Source organism: Hemicordylus capensis, chromosome 4 (genome assembly GCF_027244095.1).
Source record: "Hemicordylus capensis ecotype Gifberg chromosome 4, rHemCap1.1.pri, whole genome shotgun sequence".
Classification (NCBI taxonomy): Eukaryota; Metazoa; Chordata; class Lepidosauria; order Squamata; family Cordylidae; genus Hemicordylus; species Hemicordylus capensis.
In genome coordinates, this window is record NC_069660.1 from 280,707,690 (window position 1) to 280,734,519 (window position 26,830).

At 43.5% G+C, this 26,830-nt stretch overlaps 1 protein-coding gene across 9 annotated transcripts in view; it reads left to right on the forward strand.

The window, feature by feature from the left end:
• Positions 1-26,830, forward strand: part of SLC26A7 (solute carrier family 26 member 7) — a 127,845-nt gene that overhangs the window by 63,031 nt on the left and 37,984 nt on the right. For 6 of the 9 annotated variants that reach the window (XM_053251063.1, XM_053251069.1, XM_053251064.1 and 3 more), the window contains 5 exons: positions 3,494-3,658; positions 17,336-17,488; positions 18,979-19,061; positions 23,432-23,579; positions 26,357-26,470. In XM_053251063.1, coding sequence (XP_053107038.1) covers positions 3,494-3,658; positions 17,336-17,488; positions 18,979-19,061; positions 23,432-23,579; positions 26,357-26,470 — 663 coding nt within the window. Of the gene's footprint in view, positions 1-3,493; positions 3,659-8,049; positions 8,065-15,288; positions 15,423-17,335; positions 17,489-18,977; positions 19,062-23,411; positions 23,580-26,356; positions 26,471-26,830 lie in introns of those variants that run through there. The other 3 variants (XM_053251072.1, XM_053251070.1, XM_053251071.1) reach the window with 3 other exon arrangements.

Sequence of the window (26,830 nt, forward strand, 5' to 3'; positions counted from 1 at the left end):
TCAAACATTCTTTTTATTATATAATGGCCATATATGAAAATAAATTTGAATCTGAGAAAGATCTTCTGCTTTTCTTGGGCATTATGTTGTTTTGGAATTATTGACCTTATTACTGAATGTTAAAAATCTGTTGAGAACAATTCTAGTTAAAATATGATTATTAATTCAGAATTTCTGTTAAACTGCCTCTGGCAAATATTTAAATGGGTGCTGAAGCACATTTTTACACAAATTCCATCTAAAAATTGTGCATTCAGCTAATTTCAGTGGCAGGATAGTGCACGCATAATCTGGTATCTGTAGGTCATCAGAAAGTATGACTATTCTGCACAAACCAACCAACAAATTCTTCAAAATATATAATAGATAGCAGCTGTTACGATTATTGTCGATTTACTGTTCAGCTTTTCTTCTAGGGCCCTGAGTATGATCCTCAGAGCCACCCAGGATCCAGGAAGAAAAGCTGTCCTACTAGGTGCCTGAGTGGCCTAGCTACTTCTAAGATTACCCAAGCCACTGAGCCACCCAATAAAGTGTAAAGTGTACCGTCGAGCCAGTTTTGACCCCTGGCATAGAGATGTGCCCGAACTGGTCCAGAGGCCATTTTAGAGACCTCCGAACCTGTTCAGACATGGCCCGGTCTGATGGTTTGGCATTGGGGGTGTGTGTGGTGTCTCACTTAAAGGGCAGGGGTTGTACTTACCCCCTCGCCGCCGCTTTTCCCCTCTCTGGCACTCCATTTTCTACAACATTTGGGGGGCGGCAGTGTTCCTCCCTGTTGCCCCTGCCCCCCTCATTTGCAGGCTATGCATGTGCCTGCCGTGCATGTCACACATTGCGTGTGCACGTCACATCCGTGCATGCAATGTGTGACATGCACGGTGGCTGGTGCATGAGCGGAGGATACTTCCGCTATTTCTTGCAAACGACGGGGGAGGGGCGGCAGGGAGGACTGCTGCTGCTCCCAAAACTTTGTAGAAAAATTGAGCACCGGAGGAGGAAAAGCAGCAGGAGGGGTAAGTACAACCCCCCACCCTTAAAGTGAGACACCCCCCCGGCGCTGAACCACACCTCCACAGTTCCGTGCACATCCCTGCCCTGGTGTCGTGAACTGCTATCCCTACAGGATTTACAACTCCCAGAGAGAGAGAGAGAGTAAACAGAAAGCAGCAACGAAACTGGATGAAGGAAAATAAAAGGCTCACAAAGAAAACAGTAAATGAAATAAGTCCCCCTGAACTAAAACTAGGTACCCCCCTCTAACAATAACTGAGTAATAAGTGGAAGTAAAGACAAAACAAGGAATGAAACAAGCAAAGAACACAGAACAAGGAATTAAAGGAACAATACAGGAAAGTACAGACAAGACAAACTGGAACACGGAAAAGATATAATTCCAAGAGCACAGTATCTGCTGCCAGCAAAGTTGCAAACAGCAACTCAGCCATGAGAGACTGTTGAATATATATGGCTCAACAGAACCAGGAACCAATCAGGCTTCCCTGAGTCAGCAGTTTGGCTTTCTTCCCTGCACCTGCGTGAGTCCCTCTGAGCCTGCCTCTTGATACTTTGTCTCACTATAGGTGGAATCCCAGGCTCTTCCACATCAGAATTCAAGTCAGGCAGCTGTTGAGAATCCTCCGGTCCTGAGTCTGGTTTCTCTGCCAAATCTTGCTGCTGTGGCTCACTAGCAGGCGAGTCTTCCTGCTCTGAGTCTTCTGATTCCGAAGTCTGAGCCATGACACCTGGTGCCCACAGAGCCCTGTGGTTTTCTTTGGTAGAATACAGGAGGAGTTTACCACTGCCTCCTCCCGTGCAGTATGAGATGATGCCTTTCAGCATCTACCTATATCACTGCTGCCCGACATAGTACCAGCAGGGATTCTAACTGACAACATCCTGCTTGTTAATCAAGCATTTCCCCGCTGCGCCACTTAAGGTAACACAGGCACTTAGTAGGACAACTAAAAGAAAAAATATTGCTTTTACAAATCAAGCCTTCACTGGCAAAAACAAGCAGCTAGTTCAGTGCTCCCTTCAGAGTGAGGAGAAAGTGGCAACCCATTCCCTGTCCTCACTCCAGTCCCAGGTAAAGGAGGAGGAGAGGACAGGAGATGGCTGGGGGCAGTGCTGACAGGTATGTTGGAAATCTGACAGGGTTCTTTCACGACAGCAAAGATCTCAGTTCTGACTCTCAAAAGCTGCCACTGTCATTCATTGGTGCTCTTACCCTGGACTTTGGGGCCAAAGCCCAGGGCCTCCACACCCCCTGCCCCCCGCTCAATCCTCTTTTGTCTGACTTGGGTGGTATGGTGGTTGCTGCTGGGCCACACTGTGCCAGGTGGCTGGTTGTGATTATGACCTGTGCTGGGTGCTTTAGAAACAGAGCGGGGTGTAGGGAAAGAAATATAGGGGATGGGAATATGTTGAGTTGTGTGTTGAAATGTTTCTGCTACTGCATATTTGTATAACTATACCTGTTTTATATTCTTATATTTTTGTGAGTTCAGTTGCTGTTTGTGCCCTCAAGAACCTACATATTAAAAATACTGTGTGTGTGTGTGTGTGTGTGTGTGTAGGGGGATTGTGCTTAACTTGCAGGGGCAGGGCTCCAGCAGGGGTGGGGCTCTAAAGGTCCAGGCTCCAGAATTACCTAAGTGCACTTTTGCTGTCATTGCAAACTCCTAACAATGCCTGATAGAGCGCATGTCGGCTCCAAAATGCCTGTCAGACCAGGTGCACAGAAGTGCACAGCCTTAGTGGCCACAGTCAAATAGAGTTCCCTATGTGTATCACTGTAACTTTTTACCAAAGCTTTTTGGTATGGCTATAAATATTTCATTTTGTCCTTGAGATTCAAGGAAATAACTGCTACATTTTGTCGATTTACTTCTCTCTGCTTAGAACAGTCTTTAGCCAAGTCAGTGCACATGACAAGGTAGTGCGTGACAAGGAAATGCAGCTGAGAGCTACTTTTTCGACCTTTTCATCCTGCCCTCCCCATCACAAAATCTGGCCGTTTGTGACTTCAAATCTTGTCTGATTCTGTACAGTGAAGGTGTGAACTGTCTGGCTTTTTCAGTAGCCCTAGCCTGATATTTGTGGGTTCATATTTTCCCCTCCACAGGGCTTATTGTGCTGATATATTGTAGTCGCTGAGAAAACAACACTCAAAGCCAATATTCGGAGAAGTCACCGCACTGAGTACACATTGGTAGAACCAGCTGTTATTATAACTAATCTCTTTGCCGAGCCTGGTAAACCAGTGATATGAGGGAGATAGCATATAATAAATGTACAAAAGTGGACATGTGTTGAAAGTTTATTCATGATCTGCCATGCATAATTCAAAAATTTCACTGTTTGATTAGCTCATGGAGCCACCTCAGCCTTTTAGACAATTAAAATGGGCAGGGGCAAATATTGCTTTTTTACAATAGCATCAGTAATTGTGTTCCAGTGTAATCACAGCCATATACCTTTGGTTTCTCAGGTAGCGATGTTTGTGCTGCACTTAGGCAGTGCCACCTTCTTGCTAACAGAGCCAGTGATAAGCGCAATGACAACGGGAGCAGCTACGCACGTCGTGACTTCACAAGTGAAGTATCTCTTGGGAATGAAAATGCCCTACATTTCGGGACCCCTGGGATTCTTTTATGTGAGTGTATCATGAAGGCTGGCCATGCCCATGTTTATTTTGTTGTATTTAGTACATTTATTATACTGCCTTTCTGCCAAAGCAGGCAAGGTGACTTAGGTTTTATAACAATGATTTACAGTCTAACCCCTTCTAACTTGGCAAAGAGGCACCTTTTACTGTGGTGATTCTCTTTATTGAGCAGGGGGAGAGTAACTGGCTCTATCCACCCACAGCACACTACCTCCAGTGACTGTTGCTGGTGTCTCTCTTATGTTTCTTTTTAGATAGTGAGCCCTTTGGGGACAGGGATCCATCTTGTTTATTTATTATTTCTCTGTGTAAACCGCCCTGAGCCATTTTTGGAAGGGCGGTATAGGTATCGAATAAACAAATAAAATAAATAAGAGACACAATAGAAAAGGAATGGGAAGAGAAAAGAAGCATAGCTAAACAGACTCTGAAGATGCATTTATTCACCCATGTTTTTAAAACTAGAATTGTGGCTTTAAACTGTTTTAATTTGTTTTATATTTGCTGTAAACTGCCATGAGTTTGGGGTATCAGCTAATTGGGTAAAATGAAGTGTGTCGTCGAGTCAGTGTCAACTCCTGGTGACCACAGAGCCCTGTGGTTGTCTTTGGTAGAATACAGGAGGGGTTTATCATCCAGCTCTTAATTAATTAATTGGGTACCACCTCTTTCATACTGCTACCCAGTAAAGTGATATAGTGATGCCATGTGGAATCGTCACTGCAGAAGACAGTTCTGGGACAGGAGGAACCAAATAGTAGTTGGTCCCTGACAACCCAATGGAGGTGGCCTCACTGCCTCACCTCTCCCTCACATGCAGCCTGCTGGAATTGCAGTTCAGTGCATGTTGCTGGGTTAGGCCTAGGCATTCACATGTCTTGGATGGGTCTGGGTTTATATGTCCCCCGCAGAGGTGTAATGGGGGGAAACGGCGCCCAGGGCAAGCTCTGCCCCTGAAATTGCGCCCTCCCCCCCCACCCCACATACCTGCGCCCCCCCGGCCGGAGTGAGCGCGGCGGTGGCGGGCGGCGGCAGATCGCGAGGTGGCGGCGGGCGGCGGCGGGAGTGAGCGCGGCGGCGGTGGGCGGTGGCGGGAGTGAGCGCGGCGGTGGCGGGCGGCGGCAGGAGTGAGTGCAGCGGTGGCGGCCGGGCGGCTCATATCCAACATAAGCCTGGGCTCATATCCAACATAAGCCTGGGGAATTCTGTTTACATTTTTAGAACCAAGTCAGCCTTCTTATCTTCCTTCTCCTCCCCTCCGCCCCATCTTGACCTATTGTTGCTGGTGCTATATTCAACCATTCTGCTGTAGCATGGTCTGGCTGGGGCAGGTGGGGGTAAGCCCTTTGTTATTATCTAGCACTTGCAATGGAACTGCCTTCTCTAGCCTATAGGTGTTAGGTTGAAGTGCAGTTGTGATCCACTTGGTTGGTGCTAAATAGTCTGGGATCAAGGTATCTAAAGGACCACCTTCTCCTTCATGACCCTGCTGAGCTCTTCCACTGAATTCTTCCTCCAAAGCCTTTCTCCATATGCCTGTGCCTTTTGGAATTAAGCAGGTGGCTATCGGAGACAGTGGTGTCCAATTTGTGGAATCGTTTCCCCATGTTCACCCAGCACCATTGTAATCTCATAGATGCCAGACTAAACCTATGCTGATTACACAGACTATTAATAGTAACTAAGAGCCACCTGATGGTACAGCGAGGAAATGACTTGGCTAGCAAGCCAGAGGTTGCTGGTTTGAATCCCCGCTGGTATGTTTCCCAGACTATGGGGAAACACCTATATTAGGCAGCAGCGATATCGGAAGATGCTGAAAGGCTTTATCTCATACTGCGCGGGAGATGGCAATGGTAAACCCCTCCTGTATTCTACCAAAGACAACCACAGATTTGCACCTGTATATTCTCTTTTTCTGTGTATGTACTGCTGTTTTTGTGTTTCCTGGCTGTGTGAGGGGTGTTTTTGTTGTTTGAATTATTGTTGGTACTTACATTATGCATTGGTTTCTTAGGCCATCTTGAGGGCTTTTTTTTAGTGGAAAGCAGGGTAAAACTATCCCGCATGGAGAGGCTGTTCTTGATGGGAATAATAAAAATAATGATGTGAGGACTCCGGGACTAAAATGTAAACACACACATACTCCTTGCTTAACACTCCCACTCCTTATTAGGCCTTTGGCCCCTCCCCTTGGTAGGATCACATTTCACTACAGAGGCTGGTTAAGTGCTAACAGCCAGGGCAGACCAAAAAAGTAGATGATGGTAATATAAGAATCACTTTGTGGTAGGTGGAGAATATTGTGTAGTGGGTTTAAAGGTGAGGAAGCAGTTAGCTGGAGCTAGAGAGAATATTCCAGGGGTAGGAAACATTAAAAAGTAGGAATGAGAGGAGAGGAGCAAATGAAGAGGCATCAGAAATATTTAGGGCCAACCACATCTTCTTTCACTGTAGCCTTGACTTAAATCTCACTCTGCTAAGTTGCTATTGGCCATGGAGAAGAAAACATATGGGCACAATTGGTGCCTGTAAGTTTTCCTTTCAGCATTAATAGTGACGAGGGCTTTAACAATAGGTTATAAGATTATTAGATATAAATAATGCTTATTGGCTCACTTTCGGGTTTCTATAGACCTTTCTTGGAGTAGTTTGGTCAAGCAGGCTCTAACTGAGCCTCAGTGAGGATCATTTAGATTTTGAATTTATTTCGGGAACCCACATACATAAACTACCTCGGGAAGGACAAAACCCTCCTGAAGGTTTCATGGCTCCTAAAGGATGCCGACAGAATACTACAAATCCTTGGCAAAGGCTTAGGCTGGTTATTAATTGCAGATCAGCCTTTGACGCTTGATTTATTAACAAGCGTATGTACAATAAGTAAGTATTTACAATAAAACTACAAAGTGAAGAAAGACTGCTAGAGCTACGTTAGTAGAACAGATGTGTTTACTACAGGTTGAAAAAAAGGCTTATGAGTCTGTTCAAGCAAGGTGAAGGAAGTAGGTTGTTCTTTGGAGGGATGTCATTGAGACATGGTTGGGTTTAGGAAAAGTAGTTCTAGAAAAAGCAGAAGGAAAAGAGAAAGAAAGACAGCAGTGGGTGGAGAGTCCTAAACGTAATAATAAGTAAAATGGGGGATAAAAAGAAGGCACACGCAGCCATCTGGGTATTTTCTGCCCATCTTTGGCCATCCACCTGGACAGTGCAGATCACACTTGAGGCTAAAAGCAGGTAACTAAGGAATGTACCTCCTGAGAATCTGTCTGGCTCATTAAAGTTAGGGAAATGTAGGGAAATGTTGGCTAAATTGTTATGTGTGGTTTATCTGGTGGTTATAATTGAGCATGTTTGAAATAATGCTTTGAAACCTCTTTTGACTCCTTGAACAGTCAGTGGTGAGCACCTTGAACCCATTGAGAGGAAGAGTGGAGTTGGGGCTCTGCCTTAATTAAAGAGAGAGAGAGATTTTCTCCTTCAGCAGCTTGGAGGGCATGATTTGGATAGGGGCTGTAGTGTGTGTGTATGTGTGTGTGAATGTGAATGGGAGGAGGCGGGGATATGGACATCTATCCCTTGCATTGTGGCCTTGATCAGTTGTTTTTTGGTGTGTGTGGGTGACTATAGCTACTTTGAGAAGAGGAAAAGTAAGTTCCAATAATGGAGTAGCAACATAAAGTGTAGTTTGCCCTTGTATCTACCAGTTCTCAGAAACTGATTGGCAGAAATCATGAATTTTAAGAACTGGGAAATTTTGATTTGATTCTTTGATCTCCATAACGAATTGTGAATTAACTATTCTTCACTATTAATATAAAGTGTAGCCTTTATCATTTGCAAAGGCTACCTTCCATGTAAATTACAAGGAAATGGATAATGCCATCTACTGGTGGTTATTAATATTTCAATAGACTATCCAGCAAACACTGGAATTAGGGATGTCCATGGAACTCGAAAGGGCGGTTTGGTTCGAGTTTGAACTGAACTCGAACTGAGCCGCCCCGTCCGCGAGCTGGTTTGATAGAACAGGTAACAGTTCAGGTCGAACTGTCAAACCGGTTAGAACTGGTTCAACCTGGTTCAATTGCCCTGCTTGTAAAGGGGAATCCGGTAAGGATTCCCCTTTACAAGGAAAGGGAACCAGAGCGGGATTCCTATCTAAAAATGGATTGGGCAAGAGGGCACCTTACTAGCTCTCGTGGTGGTGGCTCTGAGGCAGCAGCCCCTCTCTGCCCTGCTGGCATTCCCCCTGCACCACGGGCCGAGTGGCCCAATTCCAGCCCTCCCCCCCGGTGAAAGGGGGAAGCACCGACAAGACCAAAAGGGGCCACTGCTGTGGAGCTGCCCCCATCACCGCTTCAGAGCCACTGCCACCACAGCCATGAGAGCCAGTAAGGTGCCCCTTGCCTGCCTCCCCATCCCATTTTTAGATAGTTGCCTGCTCCCCTTCTCCCTGGCCCCTTTTGCTTGTAAAAGGGAATCCTTACTGGATTCCCCTTTACAAGCAAGGCAATTGAACTGGGCCGAACCGGTTAAATCCAAACCGGTTCGAACTTGGACCAGCCACCTCTTTTGGGGGCCAGTTCAGTTTGAGCTTGGACCAGTTGAACCCATTTGCACACCCCTAACTGGAATGTATGATATGATAAAATAATACATAAAAGCCAAAATGCAGGGAAGTACTGTATTGGCCCATGTAACCTCATTTCAATGCCCCATCCTCTTGTACTTTGTAAAGCACCATGCAGTGTATAAATCAGCATCATTATCATCATCACCATCATCACCATCATCTCTTTAATCCAGGCTCCTCCATATTCTAAACCTTCCTTTTGACTACCATTGTCTCCCAGTCTTCTAAACTTTTGCTTATGCACACTTTCTACACCAGTGCACCATACACATAGTCATACACTTTTCTTTAAGGCAGCTGTCTAAGTTTAGAACAGGGAGGGACAAACTTGGCCCTCCAGCTGTTGGTTGAACTGCAACTTCCATCACCTCCAGCCACATTGTGGCTGGGAATGATGGGAGTTGTAGTTCAACAACATCTGGAGTGCCTGGTTTGCCCACCCCTAGATTAGAAGATCCTTCTGTACTTGCATTGGTGAGGGAGGTGGGGTGTGTTATTACTTCAGCTCACCCTTCCATGAAGTGAGCTGAGGCAGTCTCCACAGACAGAAGATTATCTGGGAGCATGTTCCAGGGCAGGGCTGCACAACTTCACCCCTCCAGCTGTGTTTGGACTTCCATAATCCCCAGCCACAGTGATTAATAGTCAGGGATTATGGGAGCTGTAGGCCAACATTTGCAGGAGGGTCAAAAGTATGCAATCCTGTTCTAGAGTGAGCCAGATGCCCTTCTGCCTTTTGCTTAAAAAATAGAGAAAGTGGAAGTAGGGTGCATGTAAGGAGAACAGGATTCAGCACCCTGCCTCAGGCTCACAGAGGTCTTGAGCCACCACTGGATGGAAGGCTAGACTCATGTTACTTGCAGAAAGCTTTGATGGGAGCAGGTGTTCTTTGTTTGAGGTGGGGGGTGTTTACACATTTCTCCAGTGGGTATTGGGTGTTTTTTTTTTACATTCAAGGAACCCTTTCTACACTGACTGATCTGTCAAATAACCAATGCATATCTGGAACATATTCTAGCACTTGATTCATATCTAGCACTTGATTCCAAGTGGACACTAATCAGGCTTGTGGGGCCTCAGTGCTGGCCTGTTTGAACCGAGAATAAGAGCTAAAACACACTCGACATCTTGCATGCACCCTTCAAATTGCAGGGGAGGATTAGTAAATGTGGGAAAGCTCTCTTTCAAGAAAGCTTGACTTGCTAATTGATGAACCACTGGTAATCATCTGAGAAATCCAGACAGTGCTGGATTTAGGCACAAACTAAGTAAGCTACAGCTTATGGCCTCACATTATGAACAGACTTTTAATTTTAAAAAGACTAAATTTCAAGTATTACATAATGAGGCTGTTCTCATGTGCAGCCTAACTCAGGCTAGGGACGCCTGGCCCGGGTTAGGTTGCACGTAAGAACTGCTGGGATCGAGCCCAATCCTGGTGGGCCAGCCCAACATCACACAATTTTTAAACACACTCCCTTAATCCCATTTACTTGATAGTGTGGCAGCACTGGCTGCTTTCAGCCAATGCTGCAGCACTAATGGGCATTCACCCATCGCATCTCCACAGTGCACCGCACACTTGCGCAGTGCATTGTGGGAGTTCTGGGGGGTAGGGACGACATGTCCTGACCCCCGCACCTCCACACTGCCGGAAGAAGCAATAGACGGTCTGGGCATGTGATCAGCCTGCTCTGACCATCCTAGACCCAACAGCTGGATCATCTGTGGGGATGGTGAGCTTTTTCTGCTTTCCCCACTGCCTCCCCTGGAGCTCTCTCATGCAATCGTGTGAAAGGGCTCAAGGTATTTTCATTTAAAGTTATTTCTAATGCAAATATTTTATTCATTCATTCATTCATTCATTCATTCATTCAATTTCTATACCGCCCTTCCAAAAATGGCTCAGGGCAGTCCACACAGAGAAATGACAAATAAATAAGATAAACAAAATGGATCCCTGTCCCCGAAGGGCTCACAATCTAAAAAGAAACATAAACACCAGCAACAGTCACTGAAGGTACTGTGCTGTGGGTGGATAGGGCCAGTTTGTCTCCCCCCGCTAAATAAAGAGAATCACAACATTAAAAGGTGCCTCTTTGCCAGGTTAGCAGGGGTACCTGCTAGACTTATTGGAAGACAATTGTTTTTGTTAGATGATTAGTTTTTCATTGCATCCTTGCCAAATACAAATAAAGATTTATTATTTCATTTTCATTTTTTTGTTTTGTTAGAATAATAATATTTTCTGTAATGCCATGGGGCCTTTTAAGCTTGATATAGCTTAGTTCTCAGCATGTCATAATCTGACCCTGAACCCAGAGTTCCCCAGAACACCATTAAAAAACCATTGTTTTGGTCAACTGCATTTAAAAACCATTGTTTGGGTCAGCTGCATCCTGGTTGTTTTCTGTATGCTTGCTACAGCAACAAAAAATCTATATGCTTTCCCTTAGATTTTTAAAGGAGCAAAACTGGTTTTTTTTTTTTTTAATGTAAATTTGTGACATGTCGTATTTGACATCTTTGTTTAAAGTGGTCATTTTACTTTTATTAGAAAAGATGGCTCCAACTTAAAGGGGCTCTTAAAAATTAGACAAAAATTCCATGTGCATGTCAGCACATATGGGCTGTTTTGGAGTGGGGCCAGTGTTGCCGTCCAGAGCACCATGCAATACTTTTGGTAATCTGAGTTGCCATGGCATTAGTTTTATATGAAAAATAGAGTTAAGTAATTATGTTCAGCCCAGCAGGCTTAGTAAAAAAAAAAAAAATTGGCAACGATTTCATTGCTTCCTTTTTTTAAAGCATCCCTCTAAATCTTAGCATGTTGCCTAATTCTTCCCTTTTTGCATATCTTTTCACAGCGTCCCCTTATTTCAACATTTTGTTTAAATGAACACCACAAGCACACAAAGCAGGAGTCAAGATTGTTAACAAAGTGGAATAGGAAAGTCATAAGGAAAACAAGCTAATAGCGTATTTTCTTTTACAGAATGAGATCATAGTTTAGGATGAATGCAAGAGATGTACAGGAGGCCCTCGTTTTTTGTGGGGGTTATGTTCTCGGCTACCACTGCAAGTGCTGCAAACCACAATAATTTAAACTTCGAGGAGCTGAGTACTGAGGAAGCTAACCCCATCATTTCCCATAGGTGCAAAGTTTCAATTATTGTGGTTTCGGCATGCACACTCCCATTATAATGGAAACTGAGGCTATAGCCTTACTGCAAATAGCTGAAACTGCAAATGAAGATGGAATAGTCCAACAACATCATCTAAGAACTCATGTTTCAGAATCTTTGCTATAGGACATAATGAGGCTGTTCTCACGCACAACCTAATCCGAGATAGGAACACCCAGCCCGGGTTAGACTGCACGAAAGAACTGCCAGGATCCACATAGATCCTGGCAGTGCCTCAGTGGCAAACCTGCCAAAGACGCCTGCCAGTTAGCCAGGGTTAAGGGTGCACTGGTGCACTTAACCGCATCTAACTGCTCATGTGCCAGCACCGGCTGCTTGCAGCCAGTGCTGAGATAGTGGCAGTGGGATTCCCACAATGCACTGTGCACTCACGTGGTACATTGTGGGCTTTCCTGGGGCCAGGATGATGCATCCTGACCCCCCACACCTCCGCGCTCTCAGAGGCAGCAGCGGAACGTCTGGGGATGTGATTCGTGTACCCAGAGGCAGCAGCAGGATCATCTGTGGGGAAGGTAAGGTCCTGCAGCCTTCCCCACCACCTGCCCTCAAGCCCTCTCACGGGATCGTGAGAAAGGGCTCAATGCTTCTTCTCTCCTGCCTTGGTGTGCATATTCCTCGGGAGGAGAGCAAATGTAGATACTGTGAAACTGTTATGGAGAATCCTTCTCCAGCTTACTCCTTCTGCCCAACAGACACAAACTCGACTGAGAATTTCTTGATAGAGCAGAGGTGAGAGGATTAGCTGGGGATGTGAGAGGTGTGCACAGGCCTTCCATGTTCTGTAATGGCTTAGTGCGAGTGCTAAAGTAAGCATGCTGTGAGAAAACAGGACTGTGTTCTCTGTATGGAGATCCCTTCACATGTGGATGTTGTACCCACACATGGAAGGATCATGCCATATATATATTTTACAAATTTGTTAGCTCAGGCTGTACTCAATCCAGTGCATGTTCTTGAAAAATGCTGCAAATGAAGTATTAAAAATAAACCATTCAACTTCCAAAGCTACTTTTCAGGACAAGGGGTGGCACATTGTCACCTGAGAGCTAGAATGTGGTTTGCAAGCTTTCTGGAAATAAGAATAAATGCATGTGAGAGGAAAATGAAAAATTAAAATGGAACATTCTCATTTAGAATCTGGTCTCTTAATTTTTAGGCACACGTTCTTTAACTAGATGGTTCAGGTTTTACATGTAAATTGTTTTTGTAAAGCAACTTTATTCCCAGTCTGTGTTTCATTTGGCAACCTGATGAAGTACTTTACAAAAATGTTAATGGGGATTTTTTTGCCTGTAAAATTGGACTGATGTTAGAGTAGGCGCCAGTATTTTGTCCAGTTTGTTTGCTTTAAGAGCTGCACCAGTTTGGGAATTGACTCTCAATGGATTGCCTGTACACTTGCACTCACTGATACATTAACTTGCTGATGTATCAACATTCCTGTTCTTTCTGTAGCATGCGCTGTCACATTGTATGCTTGCAGTCTGAAAATCCAGTGGACTCTGGTGTGCTTCCTCACTTTCATACACATAATGGCCGTGTGTTTCACAGTGTCAGAGAGCGTTCTGATGGGCTATCCTGTTGCATTCAGGGACCATTTCTCATCATTAAAGATAATGAGGCTTGTGTCACCTTGTTTTACACTCACACATGATAAAAACAACAACAACCAGGAGTGCACACAGCTCCCAAACCTGGGCGGGGCGTGTCTCCTACCCAAGTGACGATTGTGTGAACTGCCCTATTTTATTTTATAAGAGAAGACCTTCAGGTCTTGTTCCACTTCATGTTTTTGCAGATCCTTCTGCCCCTTCATAAGGGTGGCCCAAGACCGTGGTGCATCTGAGACAAATGCCACCTCTCCCCCCCTTATGTGCTTCCTTTTGGTTTACAGTAGGGGCTGCCACTTCACTAGACATGTGTGCAAATACTTACTTCTGCCCTGGCACACACAATCCTCCCTCCCTCGTGCTGGGCTATGAATGAAAAGGGGAAGGGAGTAGAATAGGAAGTGCTGAAAGGACAATACTGTGTAGCATTTCCTGTACTCTACTGCTCTTTCTACAAAGTACTGGAGACGATCTGTAGGTGTCTTCTGTACTCTTACTCTTACATAATTTCTCCTTTTGCTTCCTTCTCTTTTCTGTTACTAACCCTGCATAAGGGAGGTAGGAGGGTGCATGATGGTTGATGTTGCCAGAACCTGAGGGGTATACTCGTGAGTCAAATGGGCCGTAACCCAAAATTTGGCTTTTAAAAAGCCAAATCTGGCAACAGAGCGTGGCGGGGTGACCAAGGATTGTCTCGGGGTAGCTCTTTGCTGAGCAGTGGTTGTGCAATCGCCCACCAACAACTGTTCAGATGGCGGTGGGCAGCAGGCAGCAGAGAAAGGCAAGTGAGTCAGTGGGGGCATTTTGTTGCTACGGTGGTGTCCCCAAAATGCACTGTTTGAGGTGAATGCCTCACCGTGCCTCATGAAAGCTTCGCCCCTTCCCCCCCCATTTTGTTAGTGCTTAATCAGGAAGGGGGAATTGCCTTATGGAAAAGGTACAGTCGACAAGATGGTTAGGGCTACAACTGCTGTAGCACCCATGGTGGACCAACAAGTTCATTTTAGCAGTACAACCCCCATGTAGCACTTCATGGAAATGATGGTGAAAATACACAAAAAATATAACCCCTGGTAAAATACGTTGTTGCACAAAATGCGCTGCCAGATGTGGTCTATTGTCAACATAATACAGATGTTTGAAATAAACGGGCAAGCTCTTTCAGTGTGTCATCTTTAAATAGTTGGTTAGTGGTGGAACTTAGTCCAGTGCTTCTTTAAATGCTTGATGATGGAACTTAGTCCAGCACTTCTCAAGTGCCTATGAGCTGCTCTACAGTTCTGTAGCTTCTCTGAACCACTGATGACTTTGCTGACACTCTGACATAGCGTCCAAGTTTCTGTCTTTTGTCCTAGTCAATCACAGCTCCTGGTGGTGCACTGAGCCAAAACCACATGCTCCCAACAACACAAATTTCTGGGCAGCCATGACATTCTAGCTGCCAAGTTCCAAGCCATCTAGTACAACATCTTCATTGTTTGATTATATAAGATCAACATGTGGGTAGTGGTTGTGGTTGCATTGTCTACTCTTCCAAATGTATGACTCATCTACAAAATGCCCGCTCCCCAGATGTTAGACCAAGTGTGAAAAAGCTAGCTTGACAACCTGCAATGTATCCCTATTCTCATGACAAATGTCTTCATTTGAAATAATTTAATCTAGGCATGCTACCCAAATCCAGAATTATCTGGATTTTAGAGCTGCATTCTTAAATGCATCCCCACTTTTGCATGAACATTTACTGGACTACCAGATGGGGTGTTTTCTGGAGAAAGTAAAGAATGGATCTAGAAAGCTCCCTTCCTCTCTCCTTCCATCATAATCTAATGTGATAATACAGGTTGATGAACTCATTGACTCATCAGTGCATTAAGTCTTGGCTTTAGCTTGTCAAAGTAATCCTGATTAAGAAATAATCTGAAGGGATTATTCTGGAAATCTGGTTGTTGTCTGGCAAAATAATGCAGTAACAGGACAATACCCAGTCAAATGTTCCAACACACAGGTGGTCATATTCAATATCTTTCACTGTTCTCTATTAGAAGACAGAAAACTGCACGAAGATTCTGATTTATTATTAGATATGGTATCTTCACGATAGTATTGGCTTTCATTCTGATGAAGGAGAGATGTCTGTTCTCTTTTTCTGTGGCATTTTTCTAGGGTCCCAGACCTGGTCTGAGCATGTGAAGCAGGAATCCTTAAGTGAGTTTGGACAGTGCCTGGATGGGAGATTGCCTGGAAATTCCATATATGCACCCCTGAATTCTAGCATAGAAGAAAGGCAGGATATAAATGTAATAAATAACAGTAACAATCATGTTCCAATATTTCCATCTCTCTCTCTCTCTCTCTCTCTCTCTCTCTCTCTCTCTCTCTCTCTCCCTCTCTTAAACATACCCATCGCTAATCCCATGTGTGGCAGCTCCCGCGAGAGTTCACAAGTGAGCTGTGAGGGGAAAGCGAATGACCAGGCTAATAAAGAGCTGGACAGCTGAAAGTGGTGCTGGGGAAAGCAGCGGGGGGGGGGGGGAGCAGCAGCGGGGAGGTGGGGAAGTGGTGGCCAAAATGGGCCAAAATGTGGGAAGAGCTGAGGGGGACGGAATTGGAGAGGAGGGCCAAGAACGGGGGGGGGGGCTGAGAAGAGGAGGGAGAGCCAAGAGGGAGGGCTGAGAACAAGGAGTGGGGAGAACTAGAGGCGCAGATGCTCTGCACCCAGGCGAGCTAGTTTAAATTATTTCTGCTTCATTGTTCATTTCTCTGTTTCTTTTTATACGTTGGTTTTTTAAACCACATAGAAGAAAGTGATTATGCACCATGCTCTGTGAATTTCAGTGTAGTCCTTTCTAATTTTTAGTGAACCAGTCCCCAAGTACAACATAGATATGCATAATGTCATCATGATGACCATTGCTTGAATGGATGACTATTGCAGCTCTTGTCCACAACATGCACATAAGTAGCACCTGGAAAAGGAGCAGGCCCTCTGTTGCGTGTATGCTGTGGCCAAGTTTCCCAGCTTGCTCTAGCTGCCCACTGGCTCCTGCTCCGTTAAAAGGAGCTTGTTCTGCAACCTGCAGTGTACATTGTCTTCAGCCGTTGTGGCTGGGAATGATGAGAGTTGTAATCCAACAACATCTGGGGACCCAAGTTTGAGAATGCATGTTATACACAGTTTCTTTTCTGTGTTATTTCCATTTTTATTATTGTTGTTGTTTTGTATATATGCTATTATATTTTTGATTGATTGTTATATTGCTGTTATATTTATTGTGTTTTATTGCTCTCTTATCTTTAGTTAGGTGCTTTGAGTTTTCCTTTGAAAAGAAAATCAGGAAGAAATGAAGTTAAATAAATGAATTACATTATTTATTATTTATTTAACATCTTTTTATACTGCCCAAAATGCAAGTTCTCTGGGCGGTTTTTATTGGTTGTTTTTATTCTCTTGTAATAAAAACAACCAATAAAAATATTAAAACATTTCAACAATTAAAATTTAAAAGTTAAAACTATTAAAACACAATTAAAACACAATTAAAACACAATTGAAACAGTATCTAATTAAAAGCCTGGGTGAACAAATGCGTCTTGACTGCCCTTTTAAAAGTAAGAGATGGGGATGGAGGCTCTTATTTCAGCAGGAAGTGTGTTCCAAAGCCTCGGGGCAGCAATGGAGAAGGCCCGTCCCTCAGTAGCCACCAGATGAGCCAGTGGCAACTGCAGACGAACCTCTCCAGATGATCTCAATGAGTGATGTGGTTCATAGCAAAGAAGACGTTCTCTTAAATACCCAGGGCCCAAGCTGTTTAGGGCTTTATAGGTTATAACCAAAACCTTGTACTTTGCCCGGAAACTTATCAGCAGCCAGTGTAGATCTTTTAAGATAGGAGTGATATGGTCTCTTTGAGATGACTTTATCAGGTGATCATGCTGATCTTCATATCATGAAAAGTTTCACCTGCTGATTTCTGCAGGTCAAGTTGCTGGTAAAAGCATAGGAGTAGCACAGGTCTTTTTTCTGGGTCAGTCGGTAGCCCTAGATATTTGAGTACCATTTCTACATTGTGCAATACATGCATACTTTATACTGATTTCCAAGTTGTGAACAGGGGATGGGCCTGCTTCTAAAGGCACTTGGGATGTAACATTAAGCATGTGTTATTTATGGCCAATATTCTGTTTTTCTCTCTGCCTTTAATCACTGTAGATTTATGCCTACATCTTTGAAAACATCAAATCCATTCAGCTGGAAGCTTTGCTGCTGTCTGTGCTGAGCATTGTGATACTTGTTCTTGTTAAGGAACTGAATGAAAAATTTAAGACAAAAATCAAAATGGTTCTTCCCATTGATTTGGTTTTGGTAAGCATAAAACTGGGTATGGTTTTGAACTTGTTAATCAGCTGGAGCTAGGGATGCCTGCCCCTTATTTAGTGCAGAGCTAATCCGTATGATTTTACAATTTAGATAATAGACAAATACAAGTGTACTGTTCCTCACAAAATGTGGACATAAAAATAATGAGTGACATACTGTGCAAGGCAATTGGGTGGTAGGAGCACCTTTCTCTCTGCTGTGTCAGTGTATACACTATTGATGGTGTTGCACACCAGGTCAATTCCTCTCTGGCGTAAAGTTGTGGAAACACAGGGCAATTCCACTTGAGCCTAAGGTTGCACAAATATAAATGTGTATAACGTTTTTCTGGGAAATGGAGTAAAGTTGCATAAAGTTGCAGCAGGGCTCCATGCAATCTAAGGATCCCTTGGAATGAGGAAACAGTCAGTTTTGAGAACTGGTAACTAGTCAGTAGGAGAACTGGGTTTCTCACAGGGGTGCGTGACGAGAATCCTTGGCTCTGCACACTTCCAGTGGGGCTGTGCTCATCATTCAGCTTCAGCTTTTTTGGAGCTGAATAATTGAATGGGCCTAATTCTCACATATTTTCCTATGTATCTGAGGTGTTTGGAAACACAAATACCCATAATGCTGAGAAACTGCACAAGTTCCCCATTAGATGCCGTAAAAACAACAGAGTCATAAATTTTAATACAGGTGGACTTCATTATCCACGGGAGGTCCGTTCCTGCATATTCCCGTGGATAATGATTCATTGAATCTATGGGAATGCAGGGGTTAGGTTCCCAGACTCAGAAAAAACTACCTCCACACACCCCAAAAACATTGAAACGGGCCAAATAAAGTGCCCTACCGTGCTCTGCAGTTCTCCTGGTGTCCAGCAATGTGCTCCAAAATGGTCCCCAAAATTGTGGATTCCCCCCCCCCAGTTTTTTTTTTTTTGGTCTGAAATGAGCCACAAAATGGCTCCCATGGACAAAATGGCGACCGGAAATGACTTCTGTGGTCGCTTCTGGCCCTCTAGGAACTGCGGATACCTGGGTTTTAACCCCTTTGTATCTACAGATAATGAAACCGGGTTTCAATTAGACACCCGTGAATATACAAAACCGCGGATATAGAGGCATATAATGAGGTTTTCCTGTATAGTATTAATGTATAAATGGAAGAGATGTGAAAAAAGACAATATTCAAATGGCTCCCATACATTATGGGTAGATGTGGTTTCCTAAACCCAGATATTTCTGGATGTAGAGAAATTATAGTCTGAAAAAGAAGCAGACCTAAGATGTCCTCAGTGCTATACAAGCTTTCCATCTGTACACCCTTCAAAACAATTGTGTCCATTTCATGAGTATATCAATTTCTCTTCCACAGTATGTTTTTCTAAGAAAGTATGAGGCTGTTATTAAAAGATGAATACCATTACCATTTTTTTAAACTTATTTACCCTCTTTCAGGGCACTAAATGGTTGTTGTTGCTTGGTTAATAGATAATTGCTACCTCTGCTGCCTGCTACTATGCTGATATGGAATACAATTATGGCCTGGAAGTTGTGGGACATATTCCAGAAGGGTAACGTGTTCTTTGTATGCTTGTATGTATATGTATCGTCAGTGTGTTTCTTTTTAAAAAATATCTTTTTATTATTTTTCCAACAAGATAAGAGAAATAGGAAAGGAACATAGAAAAAGAAGAAAGATAAACGTAACTTTACAGTAAACATCTCTTGGACATCTCATAATTACATACATCAGTCAGGGGTTCAGTAGTTCTCTGTTCTCCACCTTCCAAACACACACACACACACACACACACACACACACACACACACACACACACCCTTGCCAAGAATTGTAAAAAAACCCTACAGAGATAACACTTTAATTGGCCGTCTATTCTAGAAAGAAAAACCAAATCTTCAATGAGGGTGTTGACCCTGTGCTAAATTGTAGATTATGAAAGGTTCTCATCTTCAGTGTGTTTCACATGTTTGTATTTTAAAAACTGTGGTTAGCATATCCCATCATCTTCACCAACAGAACTTTTAAAGGATTTACTCCGCAATTAAAGGTATTAATACAGACAACAAGATCATCTCAGGAATAATGTTCAAATAATTTAAAAAGCCAAGGAAAATATTAATTCAGGTCTCACTCTCTTTCCATGTATTGAGAGAATGCATGAAGGAGGAGAAAGACTGTGCCCCCGACCTCTGTGTGTCTGCTGGGCCCCATCTGATTTCCACCCTCAGCAGAAAGTAAGAAAGGGCTCTCTGTGAATATGACTGTATATTGCAGGGGTTCTCAACTCCAGGCTGGTGTTGCTGAACTACAACTCCCATCATCCCCAGCTACAAGCTCCAGCTGGGTAAGACAAGCATACCCTACTCAGATTCCCTCCCCAGCTTTTTACTAAATTAAGAGGGAAAATCCTCCAACCGAGTTGCAAGCTCCTCACCTCCACTCTTACTTTGATCTTGCACATGATCAAATATCGAGAGCACACGTCTTCTACCTTACTTTCGTTCATGAGAACAGCCCCCTGAATGTTAGAGATATTGGCTGACATCCTGACTCAATTTACTAGAGGATGTTCTACTGAAATGTAATCATCTTTTAGAACAACTCCTGAACAGAACTATTGAGTAATTTAGTCAGGATGCAGCTACTGAGAAAGAGGCTTTGATAATCTCATTGAGGCAAAGGCCTCCAATATGTGTTATGCCCAATTAAGTACCTCAGTTCAACTTTTTAAATAGTGGCAGCTCAAGCAGCACATTTTGATATCTGGCAGACTCTGCAGCACCAAGATAGGGCTGAGAGAGAGAGATTTCTGCCTGCAACCTTGGAGAAGCCGCTGCTGGTCTGTGAAGACAATACTGAGCTAGATAGACCAATAGTCTGACTCAGTATATGGCAGCTTTCTATGTTCCTATGTAGGAATCCTTGGAGGAAGACTGGGATATAAATGTAAAATAAATAAATAACATGATCCTTCTCAAACTAAGCTTAATTTTTTTTTAAAGGGGGGAAATAGATTGTGGTTTTGTGGTTTTACAATCAGGACATAACTTCAGAACAATACAGATTTCAGTGACTGCATTGAATTTAGGGATGTGCCCAAACGGGCTCAGGCAGCCATGGGCAGGGTGGGGAGCGGTTCCCTTAAGAAGCAGGTAGGCAGGTCCTTACCTGCTCCGCTGCCGCCCTGCTGCTTTTCCAGGCATGGCGCTCGCTCTACCAAAGGCTGTGCTTGGCTTCAGGGAACAATGCCACAGCCGCACACAGCCTTTGGTAGAGCGAGCGCCACGCCCGGAAAAGCAGCGGGGTGGCAGAGTGGGTAAGGACATGCTTACCTGCTTCTTAAGGGAACCATTCCATGCCCCAACAAACTAGTTCAGCTGTGGGCACTCAAGCTAGTTTGGTGCTTCCCTAAGGAGGTGCCGAACAGGTTCGTGCACATAATTGAATTAGTGGGAATGTGTCACATATTTAAAATTACATATAAGAACAGCCCTGCTGGAACAGGCCCAAGTCCTATCTGTTCCAGCAACCTGTTTCACACCGTGGCCCACCAGATGCCTCTGAGAAGCCCACAGGCAAGAGGTGAGGGCATGCCCTCTCTTCTGCTGTTGCTCCCTTGCAACTGGTATTTAGAGGCATCTTGTCTCTGAAGCTGGAGGTGGCCTATAGCCCTCAGACTAGTAGCCATTGATAGATCTGACTTCCATGAAGTTGTCTAAGCCCCCTTTAAAGCCATCCAAGCTTTGGTATGCTGTATACAAATCATAGTGTACACACTTGGTATACTTTTCACAGTTGTATGTATCTGTAATAAGCTGTCTGTTTTCAATACAAGAGATGATCCAAAGAGAATCCAAATCTCCTATAGTCCTATACTGGAGTTACAAATTGTATCCAGGTAAAACTCTACAAATTTATTTATACCACTCTCACAAAATATAAAAGTTGAAGATGAAAAGGCTAAATTGGTGTGTATGTAAACAATCAAATATAAACAAATATGTAATACTCAAACAAAACTCTCAGATTATAATAAAGATAAAACTACCATAATAACCATTCTCAAAAAAGGAGACACCATCAAGAACAATTTCCAAGATTTTAGGTCAGTCAACTTGCCTTATAACGTCTCAAGGGGAAAATATAGAGGTAATTTGTCTAGGCAGAGCAAGGCTTTAAGGTGATCCAGCTTTCTTGTGATATTCCATATGGAGAATAAGAAAGTACTTGTCCAGCCAAACACATATCAGCCTATTGCAGGTCGTCTTCAGTGGCATTAATGAGACAATTGCATTTCCTAGATAACTGTCTTCAAGTTTTTACTGGAAAGGATTTTGCTCCTAATACATACACCGGGTTTTAAAAAATTATTTATTTTTACATTTTATATCCCGCTCTTCCTCCAAGGAGCCCAGAGCGGTGTACTACATACTTAAGTTTCTCCTCAAAACAACCCTGTGAAGTAGGTTAGGCTGAGAGAGAAGTGATTGGCCCAGAGTCACTCAGCAAGTATTTGGCTGAATGGGGATTTGAACTCAGGTCTCCTTGGTCCTAGTCTAGCACTCTAACCACTACACCACACTGGCTACTCCACACCTACATCATAGTGTGCTACTCTATATTTTCCCCTTGAGACATTATAAGGCAGTTGACTGACCTAAAATCTTGAAAGTTATTCTTGATGTCTCCTTTTATGATAATGGTTATTAGACACTGGTAGCTTTATCTTTATTATAATATCAGTTTTATCTGAGTGTTATATTTGTATATTGTTTATATACACACCAATTTAGCCTTTTCATCTTCAACTTTTATATTTTGTGAGAGTGTGTATAAATAAATTTGTAGAGTTTTACCTGGATACAATCTGTAACTCCAATATATTACTATAGGAGATTTGGATTCCCTTTGGATTATCTCTTGCCATTAACGAACCCAGTACTATAAGGTTCACTTATTGTCTCTTTGTTTTCAATGCAATATAATAAATAACAAACACCCATTATTTCTCATATGCATTCCCACTGAAAATTCATGGGAGATGAACAAGCTTCATCTCAGTGGATTTACTCAGGAAAATTTCTAACTAGGCTGGCCAGGAACAAGATTAAAATAGATCTCATCTCCTGAAAAATTATCTCTGCATTAAAACAGATGCTTCTTATTCCTATGTCACCTCTACTCCTGTTTCAGAGTGTCTATCTATATCTAAGAACTGGCCATGCTTGCCTAAAATAATTATCTACAAATGTTTTGCCTGTTCAAGCACTATCATCAATAATGGGAGAACTGGTTGTGTAGGCAGAGAGGCTCAGATAATTATCTTGATGCCATTCCACACTTTATGCATCAACAAACCTGGTTTGCTACCATGTGGACACTGCCCAGGGGACTGCAACCAATCCTAGATCATAGACAAGCATATCTGTATAAAATTCATTATGGCAGCCATGCAGTAGGGCATGCTTTCATGAGGTGAGCAGACACCTCAAGCAGGAGATTACTGGGACACCAGCAGGCCAGCAAGATGACCCCCCCATTGCCACTGGAGCAGTTCTTTGGGACTGATCTGGGGGAGAGGAGAATCTGCCATCGCCCTCCTTGTTAGAAACACGAGGGGAGAAGATGAGATTGCTGGCAACCTTCCCTCCTCCCTGATCCCAACACCACTTAAAAAAAAAGAATGTCTGAATGTCTTTGTACTTTACAGAGTGCATATGTGGAAATGTTATACAAATGTGTAGTCTACATTCCCTATTTCAGTATAGATGGATCTACTGTGGCTTTCATGTTTAGAGTTGTATCACTGATAGCAGTTTTCTAAGTTTGGATAGTAAATTCTGTCACTGATGGCGTGTTTGCCTTCTAATTCTAATGCATCACATCCTCCACCACATAGGATTGTTCTTATTTTTCCAGTTTACCACCACCAAGGCCACCACCCATGAATATCCTCCCTGAAGTAGTTACCGAAGCATTTGGAGTGGCATTAGTTGGTTATGTAGCATCATTAGCCCTGGCTCAGGCCTCTGCTAAAAAGTTCAGCTACTCTGTGGATGATAACCAGGTAAACTTTTTATTCTGTGTTTCAGCAAATGCCAAGCTTTGAGGAATGTACTCTAAGTGGGGCTCTGCTGAAAGGATGACATGTTCATAAAATGACCAGTGTCTTATGTGACATTTTAAATGAGTTCTTTGTGGATAAAATCTCTCATATTCAGGCTGTTGTAGACTCAGACCCCACAATTATTGTAGAGTCTATTGTGGAGGTGTTCAGCAGCAACTCTTCTTATCTGGCTAGGCTGGAATAGTTTCAGTCTGTGACTCCTGAAGATGTGGACAAGCTGCTTGGAACGGTGTGACCTGCCACCTGTTCTCTTGACCCTTGTCTGACATGACTTATATTATCTGTCGGTGGGGAGGGGTATTTAGTTAGTTAGTTAGTTAGTTAGTTAGTTATTGTTAAATTTTTATACCACCTTTCATTAAAACAATCTCAAGGCAGTGGTTGTAGAAGGCCAGGTAAATATAAATGCATCTTTGAGGAAGGGCAGGATGCCTTCCTGTCTTAAGGAGGCAATCATTAGACCTCTTCTGAAGAAGCCTGAATTGGATTCCTCAGAGTTAAGCAACTATAGGCCTGTCTCCAAGCTTCCATAGTTGGGCAAAGTAATTGAGAGGGTGGTGGCCTCCAAGTTCCAGACAGTTTTGGAGGAAATTGATTATCTAGACCCATTCCGAACTGGTTTTCTGTCAAGCCACAGGGTTGGTTGGCCTGATGGATGATCTCTAACAGGGAATTGACAGAGGGAGTGTGACTCTCTTGGTCCTTTTGGATCTCTCAGCGGCTTTACCATAGTATCCTTCTGGACCATCTGAGAGGGTGGGAGGTGGGAGGCACTGCTTTGCAGTAGTTCCTCTTCTACCTCTCGGATAGATTCCAGATGGTGTCACTTGGAGACTGTTCTTCAAAACATGAACTTTTATCTGGCATCCCCCAGGGCGACATACTGAGCCCTCTCTCATGATCGCATGAGAGGGCTTGAGGTTGAGCGGTGGGGGAAGGCAGCAGAAGCCTGCCTTCCCCACAGATGAACCAGTTGCTGGGTCTGGGCAGGTCAGGGCAGGCAAATTGCCCCAGGCACTGTGAAGGTGCAGGGGTCGGGGCACAGGGGTCCAGATGCTGATCAGTTCTCACAGTCAGCCAAGCCCAGGCTTATCTGCCCTAGCCTGTTCTTGGCTGCTTGTGAGAACAGCCTCATAGTCGCCAATGCTCTTTAACATCTACATGAAACCACTGGGGGAGATCATCAGATTTGGAGTGGGGTGTTATCAGTATTCTGATGACACCCAAATCTATTTCTCCATCATCATGAGAAGGCATAACCTCCCTAAATGCCTGTCTGGAAGCAGTGATGGGCTGGATGAGGGATAACAAATTAAGACTGAATGCAAATAAGATGGAGGTACTTATTAAGTGGAGATGGAACTCAGGAGACAATTTTGATCTGCCCGTTCTGAATGGGGACACACTTCCTCAGAAGAAACAGGTATGCAGTCTGGGAGTGCTTTTGGACCTAAACATCTCCCTGGTGTCTCAGGTTCAGGTAGTGACCAGAGGTGCCTTCTATCCGCTTCAGCTCATATGCCAGCTGCATCTGTTTCTTGAGATAAATGACCTCAGAACAGTAATACATATGCTGGTAACCTCCAGACTTGACTACTGCAATGCACTCTATGTGAGACCGCCTTTGTACGTAGTCTGGAAACTGCAGTTGGTCCAGAATGCAACAGCCAGGTTGGTCTCCGGATCATCTTGAAGAGACCATATTCCTATATTAAAAGAACTATACTGGCTACCAGTAAGGTTCTGGGCAAAATACAAGATACTAGTTATAACCCACAAAGCCCTAAACAGCTTAGACCCAGGGTATTTAAGAGACTGTCTTCTTCACTATGAGCCCCATTGCCCATTGAGATCATCTGGGGAGGTTCGTCTGCAGTTGCCACCAGTCAAGCTAAAGGAACTGGCCTACTCTGTTGCTGCCCCAAGACTCTGGAATGCACTCTCTTAAAATAAGAGCTTCCCCATCTCTGACCACTTTTAATAAGTCTCTAAAGACACATTTATTCACCCAAGCTTTTAAATTAGACTTGTGGCTTTAAATTGTTCTAAGGTTTTGATTTCTGTTTTAATTTGTTTTATATTGCTGTAAACTGCCCAGAGCAGAGGTTTATCTTATCATAATTAATATGATATCAAGGGTGCATTTTCATTTTAAATGCATAATTAATATGATTTCAAGGGTGCATTTCACAGGAGATGGGTTGTGGGATTAAATGAATAAATAATGGTGATATCAAGGGTGCATTTTCACGGGCATGTCAACAAGAGATGGATTATTGGCCCTTCCAAACTGATCCAATAATTTAGAGGACCGAGACTAAGTTAGCTGGTGTTTTGTGAACATTGGGAAAAGTGAAAAGGTTACACAAGCACAGAGGCACTGGCAGGGGGTATTTGTAATATCACAACCATTCACTAGTAGATGCTTGTTATGCGCTTGCACAATCACATTCCACATAGTATTTGCATTGCTGATGGTTACTCTGGTGGGAGAAATCTAAACTTTTCCCAGTGACAGCTATTGCAGTTTGCATTGCTAAGAAAAATCTGATACCTCTGCAACAGAAGTGCTTCCCTGAGGGAAGACATCCAGATCTCCAGAAACAAATGAGAAACAGTTGCATATTGTGTGAAAAAACAGTGGTATGGTAAAGTGGTAAATGACAGGACAAAAACAACACAGGGAAAAATGTCTTATTCTTTCAAAACCTTTCCAGGAGTTCTTGGCTCATGGCCTCAGCAATGTGATTCCCTCGTTTTTCTTCTGCATACCGAGTGCAGCGGCCATGGGGCGTACTGCACTTCTGTACAGCACTGGAGCGAAAACACAGGTAACCTATTCATGTTGTCAGGGTGGGGGTGAGGATATCAGTCACTATACTTTATCCTCTGTTCTTTGTGGAAGGTGCTCGAGAGATCTTTCATAGTCACTCTAATAAATGTCATAGACATAGCTGCTTGCTCCATTGACAGCATTGGTGGGAGAGGAAGACGTGAATTTAATTCTTGCAAGTTGCACTGATGAAAGTAATGTCTACCAATCAAATGCAGGGGAAATTATAACCAGAAATAAAAGATTTGATAGTAAACATTACTGTAATGTGTGCTATGAAGCCTTGCTATGGCTACCCTACCTGGAAGCAATTCTTGCAAGGAAGAGATCACAGGACAAAGGTCTTTCCCAGCTCTGC